The sequence below is a fragment of the Strix uralensis genome, chromosome 27 (assembly GCF_047716275.1).
Source record: "Strix uralensis isolate ZFMK-TIS-50842 chromosome 27, bStrUra1, whole genome shotgun sequence".
Taxonomy (NCBI): Eukaryota; Metazoa; Chordata; class Aves; order Strigiformes; family Strigidae; genus Strix; species Strix uralensis.
This window is the reverse complement of record NC_133998.1, coordinates 5,855,804-5,880,216: the sequence shown is the minus strand read 5'-3', so window position 1 is coordinate 5,880,216 and position 24,413 is coordinate 5,855,804. Positions and strand designations below refer to the sequence as shown.

The 24,413-nt window shown below is 69.1% G+C and overlaps 3 protein-coding genes across 6 annotated transcripts; 1 reads left to right on the top strand and 2 right to left on the bottom strand.

Moving 5' to 3' along the window:
- Nucleotides 1-529: 529 nt before the first annotated feature.
- ANO8 (anoctamin 8) lies at nt 530-10,800 on the bottom strand. 4 transcript variants are annotated; one of them, XM_074851749.1, is made up of 19 exons: nt 10,514-10,800; nt 7,670-7,780; nt 7,286-7,418; nt 7,072-7,210; nt 6,262-6,358; nt 5,868-5,984; nt 5,657-5,784; nt 5,265-5,426; nt 4,932-5,084; nt 4,732-4,858; nt 4,580-4,635; nt 4,420-4,494; nt 4,015-4,158; nt 3,323-3,631; nt 2,960-3,196; nt 2,681-2,872; nt 2,456-2,587; nt 2,091-2,201; nt 530-2,005 (listed from the first exon to the last, which is right to left on the bottom strand). In XM_074851749.1, exons 1-19 carry the CDS (start codon nt 10,611-10,613, stop codon nt 1,328-1,330), a joined length of 3,201 nt encoding a protein of 1,066 aa, XP_074707850.1. In that variant the 5' UTR covers nt 10,614-10,800; the 3' UTR covers nt 530-1,327. The 4 variants fall into 4 exon arrangements, with proteins under 4 accessions (XP_074707850.1, XP_074707849.1, XP_074707848.1 ...); XM_074851748.1 differs by having other exon boundaries at nt 2,960-3,631; nt 4,015-4,053; XM_074851747.1 differs by having other exon boundaries at nt 2,960-3,631; nt 10,514-10,799.
- A 2,678-nt stretch (nt 10,801-13,478) lies between these two features.
- On the top strand, nt 13,479-16,857 carry GTPBP3 (GTP binding protein 3, mitochondrial). Its single transcript, XM_074851800.1, has 9 exons — nt 13,479-13,547; nt 14,129-14,364; nt 14,926-15,012; nt 15,129-15,331; nt 15,417-15,489; nt 15,578-15,721; nt 15,872-16,037; nt 16,151-16,429; nt 16,529-16,857. The coding sequence occupies exons 1-9, from the start codon at nt 13,510-13,512 to the stop codon at nt 16,758-16,760; spliced, it is 1,458 nt and encodes a 485-aa protein (XP_074707901.1). The 5' UTR covers nt 13,479-13,509; the 3' UTR covers nt 16,761-16,857.
- A 1,118-nt stretch (nt 16,858-17,975) lies between these two features.
- Nucleotides 17,976-20,638, bottom strand: PLVAP (plasmalemma vesicle associated protein). The gene is made up of 6 exons (XM_074851807.1): nt 20,261-20,638; nt 19,761-19,845; nt 18,938-19,527; nt 18,578-18,695; nt 18,380-18,458; nt 17,976-18,272 (listed from the first exon to the last, which is right to left on the bottom strand). Exons 1-6 carry the CDS (start codon nt 20,636-20,638, stop codon nt 18,266-18,268), a joined length of 1,257 nt encoding a protein of 418 aa, XP_074707908.1. The 3' UTR covers nt 17,976-18,265.
- Between the last annotated feature and the right edge of the window lie 3,775 nt (nt 20,639-24,413).

Here is a 24,413-nt window from a genome sequence, read left to right as displayed (position 1 = left end):
TTGGTGGGCAGAGAGCAGAGCTGGCGGCGAGGGGCAGGAGGGAGCTGGCAGGGCTGGGTGTCCCCAGCCAGGTCACCCCTGGGCACGGCCTTGGGGTGCCCCCACCCCGTCCTGTCCCCTAAAGCGAAGCAGCACCCAGCAGAGCCGCTGCAAAGCGAGGAGCAGCCACCTGGCAGCCCCCTCCCCGCAGAGCCCGAGCGAGGACGGCGGCTGTTAAAAGCACTAAGACTAGACCCAGCGACGGCAAAACCTTCGCCCCAGCTCCCACCCCCCCAAACCCTGCCCTGCGGAGAGCTCGTGTTTCCCCCCACCCCAGCCCCGCTCCTTCTCCCGGGCTCCGGCACGACCTCCACGTGCCTTATTGCGAAATAATTCCACGAAATAAGAAAGCAGAGAGGGGAAGGGACCATCCCGGCTCGTGTTGCAGTTGCTGAGGCCGCTGCCCGCACCCGGCCGGGCTCTGCCGACCCGCAGCGCCGGTGCCAGCTCTCGCCGCCGTCGGACGAAGAAGGGGAGAGAGTCGCTTGCGTTGGGTTTTGTTTCGGTTTTAGTGCAAGAAATGCTGCCCATGCATGGGAATCCAGGTGGCTGGCGCTCGCCGCTCACCCCCCTCCCTCCCGGCTGTCCGGGCTTTGGGCAGGAAAACATCCCGGTGCTGGGAAGGAATCCCCGCGAGGCTGCCGGGAGCGGGACGGAGCCGGGCACGGCCCCGCGATGGCTGTAGGCACGGGTGAATCGGGCTCCTCTTGCCGCCGCTCCCACAAGCGCCAGGGTCTCGTCCCTCCATGATCAGACACGCGGCACCGAGCCCGGCCGGCTGGTCCCGGTGGATCTGGCAGCACCGAGCTCCCCTGCGTCTCCTCGGGCCGGCCCGCGGTGTCTCCCTGTGCCGGATCCTCGGGGCGGTGGGCCGGGACGCCGGGCTCAGGGCACAGACCCGGCCCGGGGCATCGCCCAGCCGTGAGCGTGCCGAGGGGAGCGGGAGGGAAACCTGTCGGGATGCTCCATCCGAAGCTGCGGCCAAATCCTGCCGCTGCTCGTGCCGGCGGCGCTTTGCCCACGTCTCCTTGGGGCAGGATGCGGCCGGAGCTGGAACCGGAGCGGCGCTGGGTCCCAGCGGAGGGGCTGGAGGAGGGACACGAGGGGACGTGGCAGAGGGGGACGGTGCGGAGCGAGGGGCCAGCGCTGGCGGCTGATGGGCTCAGCCCGGCCCTGCGCTCCCTGCGGCAGGGGACGGCGAGGGACGGCGGGAGGGTGACGATGACCACGGCTGCCCGAGGAGGGGAGGGGGCAGCCCCGCTCGCTCCCGCTCCCCCAAAATGTCCGGTTAGAGTTTATAGCCCCCGCTCTCCTCCTCCGCCCGGCTCTCCGGCTCCTCTCGGCCCCCCTCCTCCGGCACCCCATTGAGATGGGACTTGCTGGGGACCGGCCGCTCGCCCGTGTCCACCGAGGGGCCGGGTCGGGGCTGGGGGGAGGCGGTGGCCGCGGCGCCGTTGCCCCCGGCCCCTTCGGACTTGCCAAAATTGAAGAGCTTGCCGGGATTGAATGGCTTGGTGGGCGACTGGACCTTCTCGGTCCCCGCGTCCCGCTTAGTCTCGGGGGATTTCAGGAACTTGAAGCTGAGGAAGCCGGGGAGTTTGTTCTCGCTGCCGGTGGGGGACTGGGGGGACCTGGCGGTGGCCGTGCTGCTGGCCCCGGCCCCCCCGGAGAGGAACTTGCCCTGCAAAGGGATGATCTGCTTCAGCTTCATCACGTTGTTGGTGGCCAGGAGGGAGCTGGGGCGCTTGGGCTTGTCGGAGCCGTGCGAGGAGCCCCCGGAGCCCTTCCCTTTGCTCTGGCTCTTCTCGTGGGCCGGGTCCTGCCCGGCGGCCTCGGGCTTGGCCTCGTCGCGGCTGGACTCCCGCTCCTTGCGGGCCTGGTACTCGGCGTGTCGCTGCCGCTCCTCCTCCTCCCGCTTGCGCCGCTGCTGCTGCTGGAAGTGGTGCTGCGCCTGCCGCTCGTGCTTCTGTCGACGGGGAACCCGTCAGCTCCGGGGACACCCCGGGGAGCCCCCCCAACCCCAGGGATGGGCCCAGCCCGGCATCGCCTACCTTGAAGGCCTCGCGGCGCTGGTACTCCAGCTTGGCCATCTCCTCGGCCACCCAGGCGGGGATGTCGGGGATGGCCACTTGGATGATGTACTTCAGGAACAGGGCGAAATGCTGCGGGGGACACGCGGGTCCGGCTGAGCGTCCCCACCCCGGCCCCGCGGGCGCTGCCGTCCCCTCCCAAAATACACCCCACAAGGGATAGCGGGGGGGCCAGGGAGACCCTACAATAACAACCAGGGGGATTCTGCCTGCAGGGAGTTGCCCCGGGGTTGCCACAGAGGGTTTAGGGCTGGGACCCCAGTCACGCACGGGGGACACCCTACAATAACAGCGGCGGGGGCGAGCCCTGGGTGCCAGCACCGTACCTCCAGCACCACCACAGAGATGATGGCTCCCTCGGGGCTGAGCCAGGGGAAGAGGCGCTGGAGCTGCCCGCACTGGGCGATCAAGTAGCAGTTGACCACGATGGCCAAGACGCCCATGGCCTCCATCACTTTCTGCAAGAGCAACGGTGTCGGGGATGAGCCCCCAGCCAGCCTGGGCTCCCTGCTGGACCCCCCCAGCCCACCGGCTCCCCCTCCCCAGCCCACCTGCCACTGCCCGATGCTCTCGACGCGCTGGCCGAAGGGCCGCTGGAGCCCCGTGCACAGCTTGAAGGCGTCGCTCCGGATCTCGATGACGTTGTTCACCAGGGCGCACATGGCGGCCAGGGGGAAGGCGGAGGAGAAGAGCACCACGTAACCGAACTGGATGAACATCTCCTGGTAGTCCTGGAAGGTGTCCTGGGGAGGAAGAGGAGGAGGAAGAGCGCCTTGCAGTGGGGTACATCACACCCCACCGGCCCCGTGCCCCACGCCAAGGCCGCTCACCTCGTATTTCTTCATGCAGCTCTCCACCTCCGCCTGCGTCAGCTGCGTGGAGTAGTCCTCCTCCGGCGGGTCGATCCACGACGCCCGATTACGCCTCCGCCCTTCCTCCTCATCCTCCTCTTCCTCCCGGCTCTCAGCCGCCCGCCTCCTCCGGCCAGCCCGCGGGACCACCGCCGGCTCTACCGCCTTGACCGGGCTACCAGGGGCACCTTCGGCCTCCTCCTCATCCTCGCACAGCTCGAAGACGGACGCGGGGTCCATGCCCTTCTCCACCATGGTGGGGCTGCCCTCCTCGAGGAAACTCTCGTCCTCGGGGCCGCCGGGCTCCCCGCCGCGCCGCTCCGCCTTCTCGATGAAGCTCACCTTCTTCAGCTTCAACCCGCAATCCAACGCGCTCTCCTCCTCTGAATCTGACTCACGCCGCTCTTCCTCCTCCTCTTCTTCCTCTGGCACCCCACAACCTCCGTTCAGACACTTCTTCTCCCCCCGGGAACCCTCGGGGGGGGCCGGGGGGTGGCGGCGAGGGGTGAGCAGGCAGAGGACGGCTTGGGCGAGCTGGCGGAGGCTGCGGAGGTTGAGGTCCCCGCGGCGCAGCCGTCGGTACAGGTGGGGCTGTGACACCTCCCTGACGTTCTGCAGGAACTGGCGGGTGATGAGCAGCGTCGCCAGCATCTGCGCGGGGACACGGGGCGCATGCTGTCACCCGGGGAGCGGGGGGGGGTGAAAAAGGGGGACAGCACCTGGTGGTGGCGGTGGTGTGTGTGGGGGGGTCTCTGTGCGTGTCCCTGCACCCCCATCGCCTGCCCCTGCGGGGTCCCTGCTCCTCCCCGTGGCCGTGCTGGCAGAGAGGGGCACCCCAAGGCTGGGGTACCCCCTCCTGTGACCCCCCCGCAGGGGTGACGACCAATGGGATGGGACCGCAGCGGTGCTGGAGACCACTGACCGGAGCAGAGCCGGGGCTGGGGACACCCGTGTCCCTCCTGGGGGCAACGGGGGGGTCCTGGGGTGAGGTGTAAGGGATGGAGGATGCCCAGCCCCCCCCTCCCTGCTCCTACTTTGGATACTCCCAGTCTCCAGCAAAAGCCCAGGAGGCCCTTAAAGAAGATGAGAGAGAGGTGGAGGTGGAGGAGGATGAAGGGAAGGAGAGCCTCTTTGAGCTGACGCACGAGGCTTTGGAAGAGAGAGAAGATGAGCAGGAGCTGTGGAGGGGACAGAAGAACAGACAGACAGACAGACAGAGAGAGACCGTGAGCAGGAGCAGGAGCTGGGGACCCGGCGCAGCCTCCGGCCGGGAGCGCAGCAGCCAGGGACCGTGGCGGGGGCATGCGGGGACACCGGGCCCCCCGGGAGGGCGTGGAGGGGACGGTGGCAGGGGTGGGTCGAGGACATCCGTCTGTCCATCCGGGTGATGCCGGGGGGGGCTCAGGCCGGCCCCGCCGCCCCCGGGCACGGCCCCTTACCTCCTTCAGCCGCTCCATGTCTTTGAGGTAGAAACCGATGTAGAAAAGACTCAGGTATGAATTTACAAACTGAAACTGCGGGAGGAGGGGGGGGGGGTGAGCACAGGGCAGCCCCTGGGACCCCACCCCGTCCCCTCTGTGTCCCCCCAGCCCCCCTCACCAGGACGATTTTGATGATGAGATGTTTCTCATAGGCACTCTGCAGGCGGTAGTTCTCTGCAAAGCAGAGGAGGGGGGGTCAGGGGAGGGTTTGGGGGGGGTCCCAGCACCCAGCCCTGCCAGGAGCACCCCGGGGTGCTGCCCCCCACGCACCCATGTCGTTCAGCCAGTACGCGATCTTCTTGTAAACCTCGTCGCAGGTGGTGACGATGACGGCCAGGACGATTTTGGGGAGGAAACGGATGATCCGGGGCAGCTCCTGGATGCTCAGCACAAACTCCTGCGGAGATGAGGACCAGGGTCAGCACGAGGGGGGGGCTGCCAGCCCAGCGTGGGGGGGCACGAGGACGCACCTGGAGCTGGAAGCAGCCCAGCATGAGGAGGAAGACGAAGGAGAGGCAGGCGAGGCAGACGGGAAGGCTGACCAGGCACTGGAAGAGCAAGCGCTTCCACGGCGGGTAGTAAAACTCCTCGGCGCTGGTCACGGGGCTGATTCTCTTAACGCCCTAATGGGGAGGGGGGGCGGCAGCGTGTGACCCTCCCCACAACAACCGGGAGCCCCACGGGATTCCTCCGTGACCCGTGGGATGCAGTGCAGACCCCCCGTGGGTGGCTCGTTGGGGTCAGGGGGGGCTCAGCCAGACCCCAGCCCTGGGAATCCGTGTCCCCCCCGGCCAAGGGCTCACCCTGAACTGGGGCCGGGGCTCCTCGATGGACTCAGCCGGGGTGTCCAGTGTCCCCCACTTGTAGGCGAACTCGGCCCCCCGGCGCTTCCACTCCTCGAGGAAGAGGGTGGCCCAGATGACGTTGAAGATGGCGAAGACCACACAGCAGATGTCCTGGCTGGTCTGGGGGATGGATGGCACCGACTGCACTGGGGTCGGTCCCCTCTTGTCCCCGACACCCCCCTCCAACCCCAGGGAACCTCACGGCGCTGCCCTGGCCCCACCACCATGACCCTGGGAGCCTCCCAGCTCATGGAAATTAAAGTATTAAAGCATCGTAGGGAAAGCCCTGAGCAAGGAGGGATGGAACCCCAAAAATGCAGGGATTTACCCCATTTCTTGACCTCTCTCACCTGGTCGCTCTCGGTGAAGGTGTAGAGGATGGAGCCGAAGATGGCGGGGTACACCATGGCCGAGGTGTAGAAGCCCAGCCAGGCGAAGTACATGGCGATTTTCACCCCAAAGTAGTCACAGATCTCATCTGTGGGGGCCGGGGGGGGGCTGTGAGCGGGGCTGGGACCCCCAGCTGCACCCCCCCCCCCCGCCACCCCCTCGTCACCTTACCGAGCGGCTGGGCCTCGCAGACCGCCTGCACCCAGGACTTCATGAGCCGCTTGAGGATCCTCTGCTCGTGCAGCGGGAAGACCTGCTGGATGACGCCGCGGGCCGCCAGCTCCGGGACTGCGCCGCGGGACACGGGGGTGAGGGAGGGGCTGCGGGGACACGGCCAGCCCGCCCTGACACCCCCCCCGCCCCCAGCGTGTGTCCCCAGATGGCCCTGGCACGGTGGGGTGTGGGGCAGGGACAATGCGAAGGGTGGGTTTGGGGTCACCATGGCACATCGCGGGGCTCTGTGCCCAACCCCAGCGTGGTGCAGCCACCGCACTGGCCGGCACACGGCGCCGGGGATGGGGACAGGCGGTGACAGGGGACACTTGCCGTGCCGCGCCGTACTCACTGATGGGCTGCCCCTCGAGGAAGTGGATGTTGTGCAGCGACTCGCCCTGCTTGGCGCGCAGGTTCTCCAGCCAGTACCTGATGATGTTTTGCCGTTCCTGCGGCACCGCAGCGGGGTTGAGCCCCGGGGGATGGTCCCACTGCCCGGCCCCCGGCCCCTCTCCTGCCACACCCGCGTCCCCTGGCCTGTCCCCCTCCCCGGACCCGCCATGTCCCCAGCTTGGGGGGTGGCTGGATTGGTCCCCAGCTGGGCTGAGGCTCCCTGATCCCCTTCTTCACCTGGGGAGGGAGAAAGGCTCTGCCTTCCCTGCCCCATATCCCTCCATCCTTGCTCTGCATCCCCACATCTCCACATCCCCGAATCCGCGCAGCCCCGCACCCATTTGTTGTTTAGTCTGGAGAAGAGGAGGCTGAGGGGAGACCTCATGGCCCTCTGCAACTCCCTGAAAGGAGGGTGCAGAGAGGGGGGATGAGTCTCTTGAGCCAAGGACCCAGCGGCAGGACAAGAGGGAATGGCCTCAAGCTGCGCCAGGGCAGGGTCAGACTGGCTCTTAGGAAGGATTTCTTTGCAGAAGGGGCTGTTGGGCGTTGGAATGGGCTGCCCAGGGCAGGGGGGGAGTCCCCATCCCTGGAGGGGTTGAAGAGTCGGGTTGACCCAGCGCTGAGGGATCTGGTGGAGTTGGGAACGGTCAGGGTGAGGTTCATGGTGGGACTGGAGGAGCTTCAAGGGCTTTTCCAACCCAGATGATTCTGGGATTCTGTGCATCCCCACATCCCTGCACCCCACATCCCTCATCCCTCCACATCCCACCTGAGAGGTGAAGAAGTAAAGCTCGTTCTCGATGTTCTCGTAGATGTAATCCTCCTCGCAGGAGAAGCTCCGCATGCCTCCGCCAAATTCAGCTTTCACCGGCTTCCGCAGCCCGATCTCATCAGCCCCGCGCAGCAAACTGCAGGGAGAGGGGACACGGCTGGGGACACGGCAGGGGACACAGCGGCAACGGGGGACGCAGCCGGGACTCTACCTCTCGTAGGTGGCGGTGACGAAGAAGGCGTAGACACGGGTGTGCTTGTGGTGCCGGACCTGGACAATGAGCTCAGGGATGCCGAGGCGGATGTGGTTCAGGAGCCAGAGCAGCGTGTGGTCGTCGGTGGTGTCTGGACAGCCTCGGTCAGCGTGGTCCGTGTCCCCCAGCACAGCCCAGCCTGGTCCCTGTCCCTCCCCATGTCCCCCGTCCCTCCCATCTCCCATCCCTCCCGTCCCCCGTCCCTCCCCACGTCCCTTCCCACGTCCCCCATCCCTCCCCACATCCCCCATCCCCGCCGCAGCTCCATGCTGCCATCCCAGCACTCCAAACTGGCACCGTCACCCCCAGCCCCCGCCCCGGGTCCCCCAGGCATGTCCCTACCTGGGAAGGTCATGAGCACGTCGCAGTTCTCCGTGGGCACCGTCTTCATCCAGGCCTTGTGGGACATGATGTAGCGCCCGGCCTGGAGCAGCCGCTTCCCGAAGAGCTTATCTGCCGGGGGGAGGGAGGGGGTGAGCAGCCGTGGGACGCCGGGGGGGCATCCCCCCACTCTGGGATCCGGACCCTGAAGCACCAAACGACTCAGCTGTCGGCGCACAGGGTGGGTGCGGGGACCCCCGGCGTGCCCCCCCCCCTGTCCCCAGCAGCGGCCGTGGCAGCAGGTCACAGCCCCGCTCGTGGTGACGCTGGCCCTGGCTCAGGTTTCTCCTCCAGCAGCTCAGGGTGCCCAAAAAGGCCCCGACAGCTGCCGGGGAGGAGCTGATGGCACGTCCTGATACCCCTGGGGTGCCAGCGGCCGCGGGATGCCGTGGGGTGCCCCCCTGCAGACCCCCAGGCGCTCACCTCTGCCCGCAGCCCCTCGGCGGGGCCGGGATCTGTCAGGGCTGCGGCTCCGGGAGATGGGAAACCGCAGGAAAAATGGGGAGAGCGAAAAAGCAGCCGGTCTCCATGGAAACCCGGGGAGGCCCCGCGTCGCCGCGGCGAGGCGGGATGGGGACAGTCCCCAGGGTCCCCTCGTCACCCCCCATCCTGGGTCCCGCGCAGGGACACGGCCCCTGTCCCGCTGGGGGGTGCCCACGCCGCGGGGACACACATTCCCTGTGCCCCGTGTCCCCATCGCGCCTCTCGGGGCGGACGGGGACCGGGCGCATCCCAAAATGCTGCCTGGAGCTGGCAGAGAGGGCAGGACGAGGGTCCCTGAGGGTGCTGGGGTGGGGTCGCCCCGCGGGACCCCCTCTCTCCCTGCCCAGCGTGCCCAGCACCTCCCTGCCTCAGTTTCCCCTCCCAAGCCGGGGTGGCAAAGCCAGGACGGGGCGAGTGGGCCGATGCCCGGGGCACGTCACGGCCTCTCTGCTTGCCCCAGGGCTGGGAAGGTCCCGGGGCTCCGGACACCCCGTCCACACCCAGCCCCGAAAAACAGGAAACGCCAAACCTGCTCCGGCAGCTCATCCCAGGGGACGCACCCTGGCTCTGCGCACCCCGAAACCCTCTGGGCTGGGGGCAGCAGAGCAGAACCCCCCCTCCCGCCATGCTGCGAGCTGGGCTGAGACCTGACAAACTCATTCCCTGAGCTGCCGTCGGGAAAGGGGCCACGGCTCCGGGCTCTGAAAGGCCGCCCCTGTCCTGGCACCGTGGGCGAGAGCCGTGACCGGCGCCGGGCTACCAGCCAACCGCCCCCGGCGCGGGCCCGATCCTGCACCCCGCGTCTCGGGGCCCAGCGTTGTCGGGGGGGGTGCTGGGGGGGTGCGCGGTGCCGCTGGCTCGGCCGCGCTCGCCGGGCAGCTCGCCGGTGCCGGCAGCCTGAGCTCACCCACCCTGAATTATTTACGCCGTGTAACCCAGCCGGCAGCGCGGGCAGCGGGGGGGGGGGCCTGGGGGGGGCCCAGCTGCCAGCGTGCGAAGTGGGGTGATGTGGAGGGGGGGGGTTGCATGAGGTGGGTGCCCACCCCGAGGCCTCAGCTCTGAGTGCAGGAGGGTTTTCCCTGCCCAAGGTCATGGGAAAAGACGTGGCTGAGCTGCAGAGGGGTCCCCAGCGCCCCTCCTGCCCCCCCCCAAGCTGGGCATGGGGGGGCCAGATCCTGCCTTCACCCTGCTCCAGCCACGGGGTCTTTCTCTGCCAGTGAGAGCAGCCCCCAGCCCCCCCCGGCACCCGGTGCCATCACCAAACCGGTGCGAGGGGTCTTGCCAGTGGGGTGTGGGGATGGAGCCCCCACCCCCGCCTTGTCCCCCCCCCCACCTCCCTGTGTCCCCCCGCGTCCCCCCACTCCCCCCAACATGCCGGGGCTGTGCCGCTCACCTTGGCTCTCTGGGATAAGGTCACGGGAGCTGCGGCGTGGGGGGGGGGACGGGGACGCCACTGCCCCACCGCTGGGCAAGGAAGCATTTGGGGGGGGGGGGGGGGGGGGCAGCGATGCCGCCTGCCACGGGTGGCCGCGTCCCGGTGGCAGCGGTGGCAGCGGGAGGGGGACACACACACATACACACACAAAGTGGGTCACGCACCCGCAGGCAGGAGTCCGGCTCGGCCGCACAGCGGGCAGCAGGCCCTGCCTGCACCGCCTCGCCTGGGGACCCCAACCATGGGGATGTCACCTGCCCCCCCAGGGCCACACGGGGAGGGGGACACACACCCCCCAATCCCAGCGTGGGCACCCTGACCCACAGCCCCTGTCCAGGACTGCTCAGCTCTGTCCTGGGGGGCACAGAGCCCGTCTTCGGGGGCGGGGGGGGCAGAATGGGCCTGGCCTGGGGGGGGCAAATGGACCTTCCTGGGGGGCTGTGTGGCCCGGAGGTGACATGGGGGGGAGCGTGGGCCCGGTGCTGGGAGGTCACTGGTACGTCCTCGGGGACCCCGTCCCCGGGAGGGCCACGGAGCGGTCCCAGGGGGGGACACACTGAGCCCCGATCCCCTGGAGAACCACAGACCCCCCCTGGGGACGCAGGGAGGGGACCCTGGGGAGGCGGAGGGGACACACACACACACGGAGCTGTGCTGGGGGGTGCACGGAGCCCTCCGGGGGGGTTGCTCAGAGCCCCACCGGGGACACAGACACCCCCCCCGCGCCGTCCCCGGGGAGCCGCATCCCGGCCGAGCCCCGCCGACATCCGCATCGAGCCGCAGGGAGCTGCCCCCCCTCCCGTCCCCCCCTACCCCGCCCCGCCGCCGCTCCGCAGCCCCGACCCGACCCCGGCGGCGGGGGCCGCTCCCGCCCGGTGCCACCTTACCCAGGACACCGGTTGGGGCCACCGGTTCCGTTCGCTCCTCGCCGGGCGGGACCCTCCGGGACCGGTCGCCGTCCTGCGCTGCCGCCGGTGGCTCGGGCATGGTGCGGGGCTCGGCGGCGGCTCGGCGGCGGGGGCCGGTGCATGGGGCCTCCGGGCTCGGGGCCGGGGCCGGGGCCGGTACCGGCCGAGCCGCCGCCGCCGCCGCCGCCGCCGCCACCGGGCGGGAGGAGGGACAAAGGCGGCGGAGCGGAGCGCGGCGCTCCCGGCCCCTTTAATTGTCTGGTTGGTCGCCGTCTCCCCAGCGCCGGTTGTACCGGCCACGCGTGTCCGGCCGCGCCCCGTGGGGTGGTCCTGAGGGGAGCGGGGCGGCGGACCACCCCCCCCGGAGCACACCCCCCCACACACCCCCCCGCAACCCCAAAACCTCCGGGATTCGCCCGTGTCCTCAGCATCCTCCCCCCGGGGCATCCCCACCCACCCCACCCCCTCCCCCCCGCTCTACCCTGGCTGTCCCCCCGTGTGTCCCCCCCTCCCCGTGTCCCCCCCCGCCCCGCCCCGGCCCGGTGCCCAGCCCCACGGGTCAGGCTGTTCCCGTGGCGGGGGGAGCGGGGAGGGGGGGGGACAGGCCGGTAACCTGAGCGGGGTTGCACGTTGCCTCCCTGACCTTTTGGGAACCCTCCGCTGTGCCCCCCCCAGCCCGGCCCTGCTCACTCGGGGGGACACCCCCCCCTCCCCAGCCCCCCCCCAGGGCCGGAGGGTCCCAGCGCAGCCTGGCCAGGGCACCCTTGCAGCGTGGGCATTATGGGGGGTGGGGGGGGGCACCCCTGTGCCAGGTCCCGCTCGCCCCCCCCCAGCTCCGCGCACACGCCCGTGGCTATTTTGGGGCAGGGGCTGGGTGCCAGCGCTGGTGACCGGTGCCACCAGGAGCTGTCCCCTCCTCTGGCAGCTGGAGGGGGGGGGCACAGGCTGGCGCGTTTCCCAGGCCAAGCCTGGCCACTGGCCCGGTCTTGGTTGGGCACTAGGTGCCCCCCCCCTTGCCCAGGGGGTGCGGCAGAGCCTGAACACCCCCCCCTCCCCCAGACCCTCCTGGGGACCCCCATGGGCCGGGTCCAGCTGCCTGAGGAGGGGGGAGCAGGGAGGAGGCTGAGCTGCTCGGAGCTGGGGGGGTGGCAAAAGGGGGGGGCACAAGGAAAAGCGTCTGCAGCTCGGGGGGGGGGGGGGGGGGCGGGCTGGCGGGGTTACCTGGGGTCTGCCCCGGGGCCTTGCAGGTGGGTGCGTGTGGGGTGCGTGTACCCGGGGACCCCAAAACCCCCTGGGAGACCCCTCTGCCCCCCCCCCGCAGCCCCAGAGCTCCCTGCCCACGCTCCTCTGGGTTCCCCTCCCTTGCTCCTGGTCCACAGAGCATCGGGGGGGTGGTTCGGGGGGGGGTGTGTGGGTGTCTGCAGGGATTTAGCACAGGAGGTGACATTGAGGGGTCTCCAGCATCCCGGGGATTGCAGCACCGCTGCCTGCACCCCTGCCTGCACCCCTGCCTGCACCCCAGGGATTCCAGCATCCCTGCCTGCACTGCTGCCTGCACTGCTGCCTGCACTGCTGCCTGCATCCCTGCCCGCATCCCTGCCTGCATCCCTGCCTGCATCCCGGCCATGCTGCTGCTCGCTCCTCCCTGCTCCAGCGCCTTTGTCTCCATGGCCGTCCCCCCTGTCCCCCCCCCGCCGCCACCGCAGCCGCCCGCAGCCCTCCCCAGGCCCCAGCCGACCCAAAACCGCTGCAAACTGGGCCGACATTGTGGGCACCGTGAGGGGGGGAGACCCCCCCCCAAAACAGGGGGGACCCCATTGTCCTGGCTGCTTGTACCCCAACTCCTGTGCACTGGGCTGGATTGCCCCCCCCCCCCCCCCCAACCTTGGGCCCTGGGCAGGAGGGGATGTGATGGGGGGTGGGATGGGGGGTGGGATGGGGGGGGGGGTGTGGGATGGGGGGTGTGGGATGGGGAGCGGGTACCACGCCGTGATGTCGCTTGGGGAAAATTTCTATGGTTCACAGAGCAGCGGGGCTGCGGGCAGCTGCGGGCCGCACACGGTGGGGGCGGTTTGTGGGACCCCCCCACCCCGCAGCCCAGGGATCAGCCCCGACCCCCCCACTGCGGGGGGCGAGACCCTCCCGGGCCGTGGTGGGGGTTCCCTGGGGGAAGAGCAGCTCTGGCTTGAGTGGGTGCGGAGCCGGGGTTCAGCCGCCCCGGGGTGGGGGGTGCCCAGTGCAGGGACCCCCCCCCCAAGGTGAGCAGGGGGTCCCCAAAAAGCACAAGTGTCTCTGGACAGGCTGTGTCAGAGTGGGGACAAGGGGACCCCCACCCGCAAGGGACGGGGACACTGGTGGGCACAGAGGGGACGGTAGGAAAGGGACGGGGCACGGGTGGGCTCTGCCATGAGGGGACACGGGGGCTGCCCCCCCCGCTCCGGACATGGGGACCCCCCCACTCAGGGTCCTGAGGCGCTGGTTTTTTGGGGGTTTTTTTGGGTGCAGCCGGGGGTCGCGGGTCTCCGGCTCCCACCCGGCTTCGCACCTACAGGGCGGCACCTCAATACCCCTGGGGGGACCCCCGGGGGGGTCCCGCTGCACCCCCACACCCCGCGGGGGCAGCACCCGGGGCTCGAACGGGCGTGCAGTGCCTCGGAGGGACCGGGGGGGGCCCTGCAGCCCGGCCCGCCTCGGCGGGGACAGCCAGGGACCGGGGGGGGCGGGCAGGGAGCCCGGGGGGGGCGGGCAGGGACCCCCGGGGGCCGCCCCGAGCAGGGCCGGGCGGAAGCGATCGACTCCTGCACGGCCTCAGGCGGCGCGGCGTGATGGCCGTCCCGCTGACCAATCAGAAACGGGTTCGTCGTCATGAAGCCCGCCCCTCGCGGCGCGCTGACCAATCATCGCGCGCGGGTGGGTGGGGCGAGGCAGCAGCGTTGAGGCCGCCGCGGGGTGCGGGCGGGCGCCGGGGGGGGTTCATGGCGCTGCGGAGGCCGCTGAGCGCGGCGGGACGGAGGTGGGGGGGGCACCCTGGGGTGGGGGGACTGTGGGGAGGGGGTGCACAGGAGGGGGGTTCCCCCGGGGCTGGAGTGGTGTCTGGGGTGCAGCTGGGCAGGGAGGTGCATGGGAAGGGGGGGAGCACGTGGAGGTGAGTTTGCACGGGGAAGGGGGGTGCACCCTCGTGCGGGGGGTGCACAGGAGGGGGGGGGGCTGCCCCTCGGGGAGGGGGGTGCATGGTGGGGGCGCACCTTGGTGCGTTTTTGGGGGCTGAGGTGGGGATGCACCCCGAAGCGCGGGGGTGTGCGCGGAGGGGGGGGCTGCACCTTCGGGGGGGGGGGGTTTGCGGGGGGAGAGGGGTGCACCCCAGGGCCTGGCAGGGTGCGCGGGGAGGGGTGCAACCAGGGGTGGGGTAGTGCACCCCAAGGCTTTTGGGGGGGGTCTGCACCCCAAGGCTCAGTGGGAGCCCCCTTGGGTCTGTGGGGTGCACAGAGAGGGGTGCTGGGGGGTGAATGGGGGGTTGTGCATCCCTACACCCTCTCTGCCCCAGTTGGGGGGTGTGGATAGGGCCCCCCCCCCCCACTGCACCCCTTCTCCCAGGTGGGCGCAGCGCCTGTGCTCCGCGGCGTGGGGGGACACCATCTTCGCCGTCTCGTCGGGCCACGGGCGCTGCGGGGTGGCCGTTATCCGCACCAGCGGCCCGGGCAGCCGCGGGGCCCTGCTGAGCCTCACCGGGCGCCCCGAACTGCCCCCACCCCGCGTCCTGGCCCTGCGCCGCATCCGGGACCCCGACACCGCCGAGCCCCTGGACCGCGGCCTCGTCGTCTGGTTCCCAGGTGGGGTTTGGCAGCGGGTCTCGGTGCCCGCTCAGGGGGTCTCGGTGCCCGCTCAGGGGGTCTTGGTGCCCGGTGGGGGGTGTCGGTGCCCGCTGAGGGGGTCTCGGTGCCCGGTGGGGGGTCTTGGTGCCCGCTCAGGGGGTCTCAGTGCCCGCTGAGGGGGTCTTGGTGCCCGGTGGGGGGTCTCAGTGCCTGGTGAGAGGGTCTTGGTGCCCGCTGAGGGGGTCTTGGTGCCCGGTGGGGGGTCTCAGTGCCCACTGAGGGTGTTTCGGTGCCCGGTGGGGGGGTCTCAGTGCCCACTGAGGGGGTCTCAGTGCCTGGCACAGCCCCTCTCAGCTTCCCCAGCACCGTGAAGCCGGCTGAGCGCGGATGCGGGTGCGGATGGTGCTGGGTCAACACCGACCCCTTTGCACTGATCCTAAATAGCTGCTCATGGCGGTGGGGGGGGTCTCTCCTAAGCCCCCCAAAAGCCCCTATGGGGTTGAAGCAGGCGTGTGTATGGGGGTGGGATGTGCCGGCTCTGGCCGGGGGGGAGCTCACAGCCGTGTCCCGGCTTTGCAGGTCCCCGGAGCTTCACCGGGGAGGACTGTGCCGAGCTGCACGTGCACGGCGGGCCGGCGGTGCTGAGTGGGGTGCTGCGGGCGCTGGGTGAGGCTCCCCCCCATCCTTCCTCCCTTTTTTTTCCCCTCGGGTCCTTCCCCTTGGGGTGCTGCCGGAGGGTACTCCCAGCTCAGGGAATGGGGAGCTCACCCCGTGGCTTGCAGGCCGCTTGCCCGGGCTACGTCCCGCCGAGCCCGGGGAGTTCACGCGCCGAGCGTTCCGCCGCGGGAAGCTGGACCTGACGGCGGCCGAGGGGCTGGGGGACCTGATCCGGGCGGAGACGGAGGCGCAGCGGCGGCAGGCGCTGCGGCAGATGGACGGCGAGCTGGGCCGGCTCTACCAGCGCTGGAGCGAGACCCTCACCCGGGTACGGGTGTCGGGGCGCGGATCCAGGGTGCCTGGCATCTTGGGGACCCTGCTGACCCCCCCCATCCCCTCCCCGGCCCCCCCAGGCTCTCGCCCACCTTGAAGCCTACATCGACTTCAGCGAGGATGACAACGTGGAGGAAGAGGTCTTGTCCCAAGGTGAGGGCTGGCAGGGTGGTGGGGGGGTGGGACACCCCATTCCTGCTGTCCCCCCACACCCCCCCACCCCGCCTCTCTGTCCCCACAGTGGATGCCATCGTGCGGGCGCTGGAGCAGGAGATCGGTGCCCACCTGCGGGACGGGCGCCGTGGGGAGCTGCTTCGCGGGGGGGTCCACGCCGTCATCGCCGGCCCCCCCAACGTGGGCAAGAGCAGCCTGCTCAACCTGCTGTGTGAGTGGGGGGTGTGGGGGGGGGGGGCGGCGCTGGACCAGGTTTCCCCTCCCTGGCAACGGCAGCCACCATCCCGAATGCCAAGAGAATTGGGGGGGTCCCTGGGGTCGTCCCCTGAGCCCTGTGGTGTGTGTGTGTGTGTGTCCCCAGGCCAGCGTCCGGCAGCCATCGTGTCACCGGTGGCGGGGACGACGCGGGACGTGGTGGAGGTGGCCTTGAATGTCGGCGGTTACCCCCTGGTGCTGAGCGACACGGCCGGGCTCCGCGATGCCACCGACCCCGTCGAGCGGGAGGGGGTCAGCCGCGCGCGGGACCGGTGAGGCTGGGGCGGGGCGGGGGGGGGGGTACCCCCCCACTGCAGGGGCTGGGATGGCTGGGAGGTGGCAGGATGCGGCCCCTTGCCTTATGCTGCCCCCCGCGTCCCTCCAGGCTGCAGCACGCAGACCTGGTGCTGGCCGTGCTGGACGCCGCGGCGGTGCCCCCCGAGCCGGCCGGGCTGGGGGCTGCCCTGGGGTCCCTGCTGCCCCCCCCCGCGCCCCCCTGCATCCTGGTGCTCAACAAGGCCGATCTGCTGCAAGAGGAAGGGGGGCCCCTGCGTGACGCCTGCGCCCGGGGAGACCCCTTGCCCCCCACCACCCTCCTCTCCTGCAAGACGGGCGACGGCCTCGACCACCTCCTGGAGCTGCTGGCGCGGCAGCTGGCGCGACTGTGAGTGTGGGCGACACCGCGGCGGGACAGGGCGGGGGACACCCCAGCCATCCCGGCCTGGGGAGGGGCTCCAGGCTGTTTTTTCTGCCCCCCCCCCAGATGTGGAGACCCTCTGGCAGGCTCGCCCAGCCTGACGCAGAGCCGGCACAGCCTCCACCTGGGCGACTGCGCGGCTGCGTTGGCACAGTACGGCCGGGAGTGCCGGCGGGACCTGGGGCTGGCGGCCGAGCGGCTGCGCTTGGCCCGGCGGCATTTGGGCCGGATCACCGGCCATGTGGGCGCCGAGGACGTCCTCGACATCATCTTCAGGGACTTCTGCATCGGCAAGTGAAGGGGCGCGGCGAGGGGGGGTCCCCCCAGCGTTGAGGACTGTGAGCAGGGGAGCTTTTGGTTCCGTGCTGGTATTAAACCGTGGTGCCTTCGGTGGCTCTGGCGTCCTTCCCCCTCCCTGGTCCCCGGTGCCGTGGGGCTCCGTGTCCCCGTGCCAGGCCACGGTGTTTTCCTGGCTGGGGGGAGCATGTCCCAAGCCCCAAGCATGGAAAAACCCACTGGGAGAGGCCCCGTTTCCTGGCCAGGAAGACAAACAAGAAGCTGGAGTGGCTGAGAGGGAAAAGCCACCCCGGGCTTCCCCTTTGGGGGATCCCCCGTGCCATGGGGGACGTGGGGCTCAGCATCCCAGTGGGGTCCATACTTGCGCCCCAAGTGCAGCCCCAGCCCTGGGGATGCAGCGTAGGGGGGTCTTGGCACAGCCCCAGCCTGGGGAGCCCTGGGGTCCCCACAGCTTTTGCACCCACCTCGCAGCTTTGGGCTCTGGAAGCCCCAGTATTGGGGCTCCCCAGGGTTTCCCAGCTCTCTCACTCCCCCCCAGCTGCAGCTCCCAGGCTCCGGAAGCGCCTGGTGCTCTGTGATTATTTATAGTGGAGCTCCAGGAAATCCTCTGGCAGCGAGCGGGTCCCCTCGGTCCCCCAGCCAGGCTGTGCGGGGGCAGCTGGGACAGTGGGGGACCCCCTCCATCACCCCCATCCCACGCTGGCATCGTGCTCTTCCAGGGGCTGCACAGGGTCAGGGGGACCCGGCGGCATCCCCATCCTCGGGCAGCAGAGGGTGGCGGGAGCATGTGGCTGCCTGTGTCCTGGGAGGGATGCGGCTTGGGGGGACCCAAATGGAACTTGGGGGACCTGGGGGTGCGCTGGGAGCGCCACCCGCCACTGCTGAGGCTCTGGCAGGGGATGGCGTGCTGGCAGCCCAGCAGGCAGGAAAGGTTCTTTCAACAGGAAGGCGCGGGGAGCGCGGCCGTACATCAGCGAGTGGCAGCCGGCGATAAATCACCGCGCTCGGCGCGTCCTGCGCCCGCCGCGGCGCCCCGGCCCCCCGCCCCAGTGCCCCGGCCCCCCGCCCCGGCGTGCCGAGGGGGCTCGGTGGCCGGATGGGTCTGCTGGGGCTTGGCCTTGCGCGCTTCCTTCCCCAAAGGGGCACGTGAAGCCGGGACGGGATGTTCCCGCTCCCCGTCCCGCCGTAGGCATCCAGGCAGACGTGCGGTGAGCTGTGTCGGTGCTCAGGGCCGGCTGTATTTCCAGCTGCCAACCGCCCCGTGTCCAAGCGTACGGGTACATGCGCGGGGAGGGGGGCAAGCGTGCGGGAGGGGATGAGGACGGCGGCTCAGGGAGGGGTGGGCCCGGCTCCCGCCGCGCTGGTGGCCCCTCTGGGGCTGGGGGGAGGACGGCGCTGGTGCCGGCCGCTCGCTCCTGGTCAGGGTTTGCCGTCCGTGCCGCGGGAAGCACCTCCTGGGCTTGTCCTTGAGCCCCTCGCCGCCGTTTTCCATGCGCTGCTCAGCCGTTAGCCGCTGCGGAGAGGGCAGGATCAGGCCCCCTGCACTGCTCATGCCCCCAGCCACCTCTGCACACCCTCACCCCATCCAAAGGGTGGGCTCCCATACCGGCCCCCCCTCACCTGGGGTTCTGCAGGGTGGACCTGTACTGATCCATGATCTTCTGCACCATCCACTGCATCTCCTCCGAGTTGATTTTACCTGGTGGGATGGAGCCGTGGGGCCTGAGCCGGGCTGGGCACCAGCGGGGGGACACGGTGGCCCCCAGCGTGACAAGGGGACGGGTCCCACAGCAAGCCCCCTCCCCTTCAAGGACTCACCCATGTTCCTGAAGATGCCCTGGTTCCTCAGAGCATCCGTGTAGGTGCTGGTGGAGGGTCCCAGCCGCCTGCCGCTCCCTGGCACCCGCGAGCCCACGATATCGAAGAAGGCGTCTGTCTGTGGAGGAGAGCGGGCGGTGGCGGTCACCTCTGGCCAAAGAGGGGCCCGAGGGTGCTGCCGCCGCTTGTCCCTGCCCCGGGGAGCACCCGCGGCCGTGCAGAACCGTGTTTGCAAAAGAAAGCCGCGCGTGCAAAACCGCCTTTGCAAAATGAAGACGGACGCGCCCGGCCTCGTGGGTGCCCCCGGCGTGGCCGTGGAGGGTGCCCAGTGCCGTCCCGGTGCCGCGGCAGCTCCCTCACCTTGGAGCCCATGCAGATGTTGAGCTGCTCCTTGAAGTACCCAGCCTGCGCAGCGGCTTTGCTCTTGTCCTCCAACTCCTTCCCGAGCTGCTCCTTCTCCACCAGCAGCTTCTTCTTCTCCTCCTGGCTGCCCTTGACTTGCTTCTCGACCTCCTGCAGCCGTTTCTCCAACTCCTGCTTTCCCCGGCTGCAGTTGAGGTGACAGTGGAGCAGGTTCATCTCGTAGACGCTCTTGCCCCGGTACATGCTCTCCCGTTCCTGCTGCCAGAGGAAAAGCCCCTCCGTCCGCTGCATCAGGCGGCTGAGCTGCTCGTGGACGGCGCTGCAGCTGTACGGCCCCAGCGTCTCCTTGATGTGCTGCAGGGGGTAACTGATGTCCGACCTCAAGGCCCCGCACTCGTGTTTCAGCAGGTCCAGGTTGGTTTTGCTCGACTCGCAGACGGTGCGGGTGGTCAGCAGGTCCCGCTGGCAGCTCTCCTGCTCCTGGGTGGCTTTGGCGAGCATGGCATCCACTTTGTGGCCTTTTTCCTCCAGCTCTTTCTTGGCCAGGGCTGCCTGGTCCAGCTGGCTCTGCAGCGTCGCCTTCTCACCTGCGAAGGGGTGGGGGGGCACAGGGTTGGGGTGCGTGATGTGTGTGTGTCCCCCCCCCCACTCCCAACTTTCACCCTGCATTTTGGGGTGATGCCCCTGCCTGGCCCGGGGAGGGCGCAGGCCCCCTGCAAAGTCTGTGGTGGGTCCCTGAGGGGTGCTGGGGGTCCCCAGAAGGCTGGGAGGGGGGTGCCCAGGGTAGGGGCAGCTGTGGCGGGGGGGGGGTGTCCCTTACCGCTGCAGCTGGTGTTCACGTGGCTGGTGGTCATGTGGCACTCTTCCAGCTTTATCCACTGGTATAAGATGATGTTCATCATCTCCTGCAGATGAAGTGGGGGGAGGAAGAGGAGGGGGGTCAGAACATCCCACAAGGACCCCCCCGGCATCGCCTCGCTCGCCCCCCGGGCACTGGTGAGAGCATGGGGGACTGGTGGGGCCAGTGGATGAGAAGGGGGGACTGTGAGATTGGAACCCCCTCAGCCAGCGGCTGCCTCTGGGATGCCAGGGCTGAGACCCCCCCCCTGCCCCGGGGCTGGGAGATTTGGGGGGGTGATGTCGCATCACCAGCGGGCTCTGCACCCCCCCCCACTCCCCCCGCACCATCTCGTCCATCCCTTGCAGGGCTGAAGTGAGGTCCTGGCTCCTTGCAGCCACCAGCACCCATGGGTGGGTCACCCAGCACTCAGGAAGGGGGGGGGCTTTGCTTTCCCTCCCAGGGGAGGGGTGGGGGCTCACCTTGTAGATGAGGTTGGCACCCTGGGTGCTGTTGCACTTATCCAGGTCCCGTTGGACCTTCTGGGCGAGGACCTGCAGGCCCTGCTTCTCCTTGAGGGTGGCGTTGAGGGTGCGCGTCAGGTTGAGGTTCCTCCCGCTGAGGGTGATGATCTTGTTGTAGCGATCCTGGAGCTGCTCCTCCAGCAGCCGGAGGTGCGTGTCGGTGCCCGCCTGCGCGTTGCCGTACACCATGAACAGCACCAGCCCCAGGATGATGAGGAATTGGATGAGGGAGGTGAAGAGGAAGATGTACTTCATGTAAAACCCGCAGTCCCGCTTGGGGATGGCCTCCTTGGCTTCCAGACCGAACTTGGCCATGGTGTAGCTGCTCTTCTCCATCCCGCCGATGCTCTGCGTGTCCCCGCCCCGCCGCAGCCCCTTTCAACGAGGTCGCGCCGGGGTGGAGCTCGCTCTCGCTGCCGTGTTTGTGTTGGGGAAGGCAGCTGCTCTGCCGATAACCTGACTGAAGAAGAGTTTGACTTTGACAAGGTTCTGGTGTACCCTTGAGATAAGGAAGCTTTGCTTAAAGCAAATAACTTTCAAGGAGCTGCTGACTCCATAGCAGGATGAAGCGAGCGGGGAGGAAGCTGATCATGTTTATCCAGTGAGGATGTTAAAAACAACTTTTTGATCAATTATATTGTAGCGCTCTGGCACCTGAAATATATAAAAATGCCTGCTTTTAGTAATAAAAAAAGATAGCCGCTTGTGCACCCGTGTGAGTGTGTGTGTGTGTTGCTTTGTCCGTCCCTACAGCGACATGTTTATATTGCTCTGTCTAATATTTCCTTCTGCTGGGCTCCTTCCTGCCTCTCCGGATGCCTCAGACCCGCCAGGTTATCACGACGCAGCTTCTGTTTGCGGGAGGACTATTGTTCCCGGTTGCTAATGGATGGGGGTGAAGCCTGTGACCCTGCTCCTCCCCTCCCCAGGGCCTGGCTGTCACCCCAAAATAGCTCCCGGCACGGTGGGCACCGGGGGTGCCCCAGGGACAGGCAGGGTGGGCGCCACGGCTGCTGGTGGGGTGACGGAGGAGGATCCCAGCACCTGCACCGGGCACCCCGGGTTGGTCCTGGCGCTGTGTCCTCGTGGTGGGCTGGTGGCACCGCCGGAGCCCGCTGCGTGCCAGGGCGGTGGCACGTGGGGACTGATGCTCTGCGACGGCTCTCCTGCACCTTGCAGGCAGCTCACGGTCAGGGGAAGGATGTGGCCGGGCTCTGGCTTGCAGGTAGGGTGGCAGCGGGCTGGGACGGGTGACACGGGATGAAGCCACCGGTGGGAACCTGCGGCTGCAGCGCCCGTGGGTGCTGTCACCCCTGTGGAGCCACCATCCTGGGACGGGGCCCAGGGAGCCGCTCCTGGTCTCTGTCCCTCGCTGGGGACACCTCTGCTGGGCAGAGAGCAGCTGGTGGAGGGAGCAAGGGGCAAATGCAGAGCTCTCCGTGTGTCCCCAGGCTGTGGAGGAAGCCCCCAGCGGAGCACGTGGAGCATGGGTGGCCCTGGGCCTGTGCAAGGACTGTCACCAGTGCCAGCATCGCTGCCACGGTGGCTCAGCCCCGCCAGACATGGATGGAAAGAGCCACGAGTTTTCAGCCATATCCCCCATCCCGCTCTGGGTCTGGGGTCTCCTGGGGGTGAGGCGGGGAGCCTGGGGGTGAGGGCTGGCTGAGCCGGACCACGGTCAGATCCCGGTCATGGCCATCGCCACCCCGTCCCCATCCCACAGGAGCCCTGGGCTGCGGTGGGGGGGTCTGCAGCGCCTGGGACCCCCCCTCCAGCTCTGCAGGATGCCCAGCCTGGGCTGGCGGGGGGGCTGGCCGAGGTGTGGGGCCCCTCCGGGTGCTGACCCCGAGCCGCTCGCTGTTTCCTGCCTTCTGGCTGCGCCGCGGTCCCTGGGGAGCGGGAAGTGTCTGCGGTGGTGGCGATGGTGTCGGTCCCGAATCCATTCTCAGCTACCGCCGTTTCCTTCCTGAGCTGCAAATACCAGTGAGTCACCCCCTGGGCCCCCCCCCGTCCTGCTGCCGGGGCTCTGCCGGACCCCTGACCCCCGGACCCCACTGGTGGCTTTGCTGGTTGGATGCTCCCTCTGGCACCCCCACCCCAAGGGCCCCCCACAGCCTCCTGGGGGATCCCAATGGGGCATCTTGCCCCCCCCCCCCCCCCCCCCCCCCCGGTGCTGCAGACCCTGCCTCTGCCCCATTTTCCAATTAACCTCCCGGTTATAATTAATCCTTCCTGGGCCGAGGGCTGGCGCTGGGTTGAGGTCGGGCCGTGGGAGCGGCTCTGCCCAGTTCCCCTCCCTGTCCCAGGCTGATGTTGGGGCTGGGGGTCTCCACTTTGGGACCACCAGGTTTGGGGTGCGGGGCTGCTTGTGTCCCCCCACCCAGGCTCTGCAGCCTGGGGAGCCCCGACACAACCAGGGGCCACCTCACAGAGGCATTTTCACCTGGAAAACCCCCTGCCAGCACCTTCCTCAGCCCCCACGGAGGCAGGGGGCAGCGGGGGGGCATGGGGGGGTGATCTCCCATGGGCAGGGCAGGCAGGAGGAGGCCGGATGCCTGCGTGCGGCCTGCCTGCCCTCTGCACAGGATACTGCGGCAGCCACGGCAGGAAAATCTGCAACTTTCCTGGAAACCTTCTTCAAAGTGGATCAAAGATGCTGGGAAGCGACTGCAAAACAGCAGCAGCTGTTGATCCCTGAATGCTCCCTCCCCGCCTCAGTCCCGCATCCCCGGTTGGGCCCCCCTGGGGTGTTTTTGGTGTCCCTGGCAGAGCTGGGTCCTGTCCTGGCAGATGCTGGGTGGGTGTGTGGTGCCTGAGCAGGGCTTGGGGCGGGCACAGAGCTGGGCTTGGCGGGGGGGGACAGAGCTGGGCTTGGTGGGGGGACAGCTGGGCTCAGAGGGAACAGGGGGACAGCCGGGCTGGTGGCACTGGGAGACGTCCCGGTGAGCTGAGCAGCCTTTATTGCCCAAACCCCTGCCCAGTCTTCCCAGTTTCCAGAGCGTTGGGAACGTGGCATTAAATCCTGGAGCTGAGGGAAGAGCAGCTCCAAGCAGCTGGGGGGAGAAAACGTCCCTTGGTTGAGCTAAAACTCCGTCCAAAAGCTGAATGACCGACCCCTCCGGTCCTGCCGTCCTGCTGTGGCGGTGGCATCGGGGGACACGGCAGCGTCACGACACATGGTGGGATGAGGACACATGGTGGGATGGAGACACGTGGTGGGACAAGGACACGCGGTGGGATGGAGACGTGTGGTGGGATCAGGACATGTGGGATGAGGACACGTGGTAGGACCAGGACATGCAGTGGGATGAAGATCCACAGTGGGATGAGGTCATGGGGTGGGACAAGGACATTCAGTGGGATCAGGACACGTGGTGGGACGAGGACACGCAGTGGGATGGAGACACGGTGGGATCAGGACACGGGATAGGATCAGGACGTGGTGGGATCAGGACACGCGGTGGGATGGAGACACGCGGTGGGACAAGGACACACGGTGGGATGGAGACACGCGGTGGGACGAGGACACGCGGTGGGATGGAGACACGCGGTGGGACGAGGACACGCGCTGGGATGGAGACACGCGGTGGGACGAGGACACGCGCTGGGATGGAGACACGCGGTGCCCACCATCAGGGTTCATCCGGCCGCGCTGGCTCAGGCGGGGGCTGAGCCGCTGCTGGGTCCCAGTGCTAAGGGGCGCTGTGGGACTGGGAATGATGGGCTCAGCGAGGCAAGGGGAGGGGGGGCGGCCCGGCCCCCAGCCCCCGGCAAGGAGGGGGTCGGGGGGGGGGGGCGCTGCGGGGCTTCAGCCCTTCCTGCAAAAGAGGGGAGGGCAGGGAGTGAGTCCCCGCGCGGCCCCCGGGTCCTGCTCCCCTGGGGACACCGGTGACGATGGCACATGCCGGGCCACGTGTCCGTGAGCCCCCGACTGGCTGCACCGGCGAAACCCCCTCCCCAGACCAATGCCAGGGGTGTCCCCCCCCGCCCAAGCCGTGCAGGCAGGGCAGCACCCCCAGAAAGTACCGGGATGGGGGGCACCTGCGCCTGGTCGGTCGGTCCCTCGCCCGCCGCCGCAGCGCGTCCACCTCGGCCGCGTAATCCCGCCTGT